At 28.3% G+C, this 6675-nt stretch overlaps 1 protein-coding gene across 1 annotated transcript in view; it reads left to right on the forward strand.

Moving 5' to 3' along the window:
- The window catches only part of LOC107447588 (probable splicing factor, arginine/serine-rich 5), a gene marked incomplete in the record, with an annotated part of 20598 nt that extends 17497 nt beyond the window's left edge, over positions 1-3101 (forward strand). Inside the window, 2 exon segments of the mRNA XM_043049769.2 lie at positions 408-630; positions 2868-3101. Coding sequence (XP_042905703.1) covers positions 408-630; positions 2868-2996 — 352 coding nt within the window.
- Between the last annotated feature and the right edge of the window lie 3574 nt (positions 3102-6675).

Here is a 6675-nt window from a genome sequence, read left to right on the forward strand (position 1 = left end):
AATTTGAAAGCAGTAAACTTGCAGTTTCTCCCGCCAAACACAACAGCAAAGTTGCAGCCGATGGACCAGGGTATCATAAAGTGCTTCAAACAGTCTTATCGTAAATGGCTTGTCAGAAAAATGATCTTAAATATTGTAAGCATTTAGAAGATTTGTAATTAATAATCATTAATTAAATAATGCGACAATATTTTGAAAGTCCAAAACCGAAACTAACGGTAAGTCGAACTTCCGATATGTCGAAGTTTTTCATCAGTCCTATCAGATTCGAGTTATCGCGAATTCACTATATATATATTCTTGGATTTCCTCTTTTTTACTTTCTGACTACTCTCATCCCTGAATATACAGCCGAATTTAATAATCTTTATGATATAAAAATTTCATGTATTTATTTTATCTTTTAGATCTAAGAGTGCTGAAAAATCTAAGAGGAAGTCGTCTTCTCACAGAAGTTACAGTCGCAGTCGCTCCCCTGATAAAAGAGACAGGAGCAAGGAGAGAAGTCGCAGCAGATCCCCACAGAGATCTCGCTCGAAGAGTCCAGGCGATAGCATGGCTCGAAAAGGACTCAGTCGTAGCAGGTCTGCCGAACGCAGGACGAAATCTAAGAGTCGCTCTCCTAATAACGTATGTATATTAAATTTAAATCCGAAATCTAAGCATTTACTTTTTAATGCATTTACTTAATGTGTTAACTTTTAAATGTGTTGACTTTTATTTTTTATTACTTTTCGTCTTGTGGACAAAAAAAATTAGTAATCTTTAGCTGATGCGCAATCCTCAACATCAGATATGCAACACTTTCCGACTTTCTGATAATTTTTCCTGAATTTGTTATTCCGCTTTTTAAATCTAGCCAATGCCATTCGAGCACAAAAAAGTAGTCTCAGCAAATCGTTTAACAAATTCATTGGCTTTGACTTGAAGTATTTGTCCAGATACTGGAAGATTCTTAGAATGCTGAACCAATTCAATAGTGCTAATCAATAATACACAAGAAAAAATGCTAATTACCACATTTCATGCTATTGGTGGTTTAAAAAATAGGTATATGTATTTAGTTTGATATAGAAGTTTCAAAATTATTACGAATATGTATATTATAAATGAAGAAAATAAATCAGTCGAGGACAGGAAAAAGTTCATAATATCCAACTTCCTCTTCACTTTTTTTCTTTTATTTTGGTTCACTGTATCTACGATGAATAACATATGTGGGTAGCAAGGGCATGGGAGCGAACATTATGTTCACTATAAATCGTGTTCACCATTGCTGGGTTTGATTGTATAATAAAAGCTTCCTCTTATGGATATAATTTGTGAAACACAGAGCAGTACATTGTAGGGGAATTTGTATCAGTGTATCTGATATTTTTCAGTGAATAAATACATCATAATACTTTCAATTGTTATTTTTCCTATAGTTTTAAACAGCATTGTTACTAAAAGTTGTTTTTAAAAATACATACTGTAAGACTAATACTTCATTATTAGTAAAACTGATTACTTTTGAACAATTGCAGGCTATGGTTATTCAAATGCAAAACAATTGCAGCCAATGTCAGGTCAAAGTTTTTTCTAAGTAACTCTCTGAGTTAGTCGAACTCCTACACACTTTTTATACAGTCCCAACTGGGAAATCGAACCAAAGAATTTCAGATAATGTTTTTAAAAAATGTTATATCAGTCGCATCACTCAGATATTTTTTAAGGTTAGAGAATTACTTAAATTTAAGTAATGTGTGAATTTATTTTTATTAATTTTTATTGTTTGGTTTATGTTATGGTCACCAAAAGTCTTGTTTTTTGAAAGTCCAAAGTTGACACATCTGTAATTTTACTACTATAATTTTCTCAAACTTTTTTTAGATTATCTGCATTAGTTAAATTTTTTTAGTTCTTATATGTCTCTTATTTTAAGAAGTAGTCTTTATTTCCCATCTTTTTTTAAAGGTACCTATTGCATTTCCAAATGATACTTGCTCATAAAAGCTTTATTTAAAATGTAAAAATCAAATCATAAAATGATGAATTAAAAAAATTTTTAGAATGACATATCTAAATAATGCAAGTTTTTTTTGCTGCATTTAAAATATTGAAAGCCCTTCACTTCATACTTTTTCAAAATCTTGCCTCTAAATATCAAGTGTTTTATTTTTTTTAAAAAAATAAATAAGTAAATAAAAATTGAAAATATTAAATATGAACAATAAAATAAAATATTAAATAAATTATTAAATATTAAAATAATTAAGTATAATAAAAAAATTTTTTAAAAAATTATGCAATTAATGGTCGACATTTTAAATCGGTATAAAGGTTACAGAAATTAATCAGTTAAGCATCTTAGCCTCTACTTTGCAAAATTTTGAAAAATTAGGATCTTATTAGAAGAGAAAAATTATGCAAATGAACTAGAGCTGGTAAAGATAAAAAGTTGAAAGAGAGATTTAACTTTGCTCCGAGAACATAAAGCGTCATTCAAGGGACCACTTATGGAATAAAAAATATAAACTTTTATCTGTTCGAATGGGGAGAAAAAAAAGAAAACAGAAGATTTTGTTGCAACAAATAAAAAATTTAAATAATTTTTTTCCTTATTTTTGAGAAGTTTTCTAAAGATCTGTGGAATTTTCGAAATTTGTTCTACAATTATATCCTTTTTCCAGTTCTCCGGCCCCATTCCGCACATCTGTTTTAAAAGTGTGGCATTTGAATGAATAATTTAAGTTTTTCTTCGAACTCTCCCCCTTCCTTTTTGAAGATTAGCATACCGAGAAAAAAGTTTCTATATGCTGCGTTATTTGTAGTAACTTTATTGTTTTCCAATTGATGTTTAATAATGCTCCATGTATTAATTTTAGGAAAATGCTGATGTTGCAAACGGTATGCGGAAAGGTCGCAGCAGTGCTAGTTCCCATGGCAGCAGGAGTCGTTCTCGCAGTGTGGATAAAGAAGCGTCTGGCCGCGATAAGTGGAGCAGATCACCTTGATGTGTTTTTATAATTGGACATCCCTTCCTTTTTTTCACTCATTCATTGCTTATTTTTTATCTCTTGTCAAAATTCTTTCAATAAAAGTCATTTTTGTTTGTTTTATTGCTGTTATAGTTATTTATTAACATACCATGCATTTATGCATGTTTATATTTACAGTGCACAAAATAAGTAAATAAAATAGAAAACCTCAAATAACTTTATATCTACTGATCGGATTTTCACATGCCTAGAATTTTTTTTTTAATGGTTTAAAGCAGTGACCTTTAAATATGTAAATTAGCACATATGTTAATGAGGATTCTGAAACCACACCGAAATATGTACTTTTTCTTATTCAATATACAATTTTTTCAGGGATGATTGTGCTCCGAAAAAATTCTGGATTTTTCGCGAGCCGTGTTTCGGAAGTTTCCAGAAATTTCAAGAAGTCGTCACATTTATGTATACAAATTCTTGCATATTTTATTTAAAAATATTATAACTAGAGTTCATGCTTGGCATCTCTTTCATTCATTCATATTTTTTTCTAGTAGAGGTATAAAAGTAATTACAGATAAAAGTAAACATATACATAATTATTCATTTAAATTATGCTGCATATAATTTATTTAGAATTTCATGTTTTGAAAATATCAATGATTTAAATTTATAGAGATATAAATTTTTTGAAAATGCATTGTTAATTATTTTACTCAAGAAATTTTCAGGATTTTTGAATTCACACACAATCACCCCTAGGAAGTTAAATTTCTGACCCGCAAAATATAAGGGGTTGTCGCAATCGGGAAAATGCGGCTGTAATAGTTTGGTCAGGACAGCGGTTGGAAGTTAATGCCTTTTTAAGTTAATTTTACTTTTTGCGAAGTTTGCAAATATTTAAAGATTTGTTGTTTTTAAGGCTCCTTTTTGCATATTAAAAGCTACTAAACAATCAATGATTGTAGTATTTTTATACTTAAATAACTTGTTGAGCAAAAACTGTATAAAAATAACATGTTTCAATAGAAGATTACTACTTGCAAATTCTTCATTCAGAATTTCGACTACTTTTCTACCAGTTAGTGTTCTTGCATGGATTGAACCACTGTTAGAGGGAAATGTTTGAGTGCTTTCCTTTTTTCCTTCGGAATTGTCAAAAATCAAAATTTTTTTTTTTGATCCACTTAAAACATTTTGTTATAACTTGTCATTATATGATACAATCAAATTATTTTCGCTTGCCTGATTTCCATTATAAGTTGTGCCCAAATTTTATAGAAATTCATATTTTTGTGCTTAATTGAATCTTTTAATTAAATAATTGAGTCAGGAAAAGGAATAGTAACATTGTATTTTTTTACATAATAATAAAATTTATAAATATACACTTAGAAAGAAATCATGAAAGAGCACTCAATAATATTCAGAGTGACATGATTTTTTGCTATTTAACATATTTACTTTTTGAATAACAATGAATACACTGTTGGAAATTTTAAAAACTGCACTTAAGATTCAAAAGATCTCCATTTTTACTTCATGGAATACATGCTTACTAAATTTTGATATTTATTTTCAATGTGAACTCAAAGTATTGTAACGCACTTTTCTAATCAATAATACTCGAGTAACTTTTAAAAAAAGTTGTTTTCAAACATAAAAATAAATAGGCATTAAATTTAGGTATTCAGGGTTTCCACAGGCGACTAAAATACAACTATGTCAACTTTTTTTGCCTGAAAAGGCCAAAAAAGCAACTATTTTCACGAAAAGGAGACTTTTCTGTACTCCTAGCTATGTTTTTTAGCATAAATTGGGATAAAAACCTGCAGCCCTGAATTTCTTTTCTTAAATAATAAAATTAAAAAATGCAAAATTTTAGACTGCAAATTTGAGATATAACTTTTTAATGCGTTCAATTTGCACAGATTCTATCGTAAGTACATTTCGTTTCTCGATCGCCTTGTCAACTGTTTTTGCATCGAAATTCTGCATGATTTTAAAAGACAATTTTTAATACGATATAACGATGCATGAATTTTGAATTTGAGTAATCACTTTTCACAATATATATATTTGCTAAATTAATAATTGATAAAAGGAAAAATTTCTTCGAATAAGTGTGTTTTTTTTTTAATGAAAAAGTATTTTTGAATTAATTCTAGTAATTAAAAGTATTTAATTTTCTGCAACTGTACTAATTTTTTTATATAAAAATTTAGGGCTAGAACACTAACGTTTATATAAAAATTATAATATTTGCCACCAACTTGACTAAATGGATCATGGTATGACAATTAAGTCATTTAATAAAATTTTAGTCTTATTTTTGTTCTTATTTAAGCAACTATTTTCACAGTTTTCGGCAACTATTTTCATGCTTTAGGCTACTAAAAGCGACTATTTTGTTCATTTTTTTTCTGTGGCAACCCTGGATATTGTATATAAACATTAAGGAACCAACTTACAATTATATAAAAATATACCAGTAAAAGCTAATATTTCCAGTAATAAAAAAAAATTTATGTTTTATTTTTTTAGCCAAGACACTAGGAACTACGACCAAGTACAACAAATTGTTACTGCACAGATTAAGCTCTTTAACAACACGTGATATATACCTATTTCTACCATAGTCGGACTTAGTTTCTTGATCGAATGTATGACTAAAAAAAACTAAATAAACTAAAAAAATTTTATTATAATTAACCAAAATTGTATATTGACAATTTTTATGTATATATTACAAATTCAAAGCATACGAATTTTTTAATTCAATTGCTCAGCTCATTTTTTTACATATACAGGGTGTTTGCATTGTACATTTTCCGTAAACATATTTCTTCTAACTTTTATTATTTCTATAATTATAAGAGTTATAATTAATATTATTTCTTCTAAGAACTTGTGCTGTCTTGATTGTTTCGACATTTTTCTATGTAAAAACTAACAGTTAGAAATGAAGTAAAGCTATCAAAATAAAATATAAGCTACTTACCAAAACATTTAGTTTTTGTCACTTTTTCTTGCACAAAAATGTCAATCTAAAATTTATGTACTTTCTTGAAATTTGAATTCAGCGTTATTCTGATCGAACTAACTACGCAACAGTCTTTGCAGAAATGTGCAACTCATCGAATGCAATACATTCAATACGTATAACATCGTCTGTTCTGATCAGATAACCTTATAAAGTAATAAATTGTTCAAATGACCGGTTGTGTCAGAAATAGGTATACGACAAGTATTATTCGAAACAAACAACATGCATTAATGATAGCATGTTAAATGTATATAATTGTTAGAAAAAGTCAGATGTTCAAAAACGATAATATGATAAGCTTTGATAACGATAAACGATAATATGATTTTCGATGCAAAAGTTCCTAAACGGTCAATTGACTGGTTATAGTATGTTTACTGTTAAATATAAAAACGTAATTTTAATTCCTTTGCAAAATTGTCTTCTAGAAATAATTTCTTAGCAAGAAAACGTACCTTTTTATTTAAAAAAAAGAAAAAGACGGATTTATTCGGCATAATAACAACATGAATGATTTGTTGAAGGTGATAAGTAGAGCTATCACAAAATAAATTATTTTTAATTTAAAAATACTAATAATGATTTTACGTGTTTGTAAACACTAACAATTGGGTGACACCAAGAAAGAAGTTATTTATATGCCGCAGAGAA

Source organism: Parasteatoda tepidariorum, chromosome 8 (genome assembly GCF_043381705.1).
Source record: "Parasteatoda tepidariorum isolate YZ-2023 chromosome 8, CAS_Ptep_4.0, whole genome shotgun sequence".
NCBI lineage: Eukaryota > Metazoa > Arthropoda > Arachnida > Araneae > Theridiidae > Parasteatoda > Parasteatoda tepidariorum.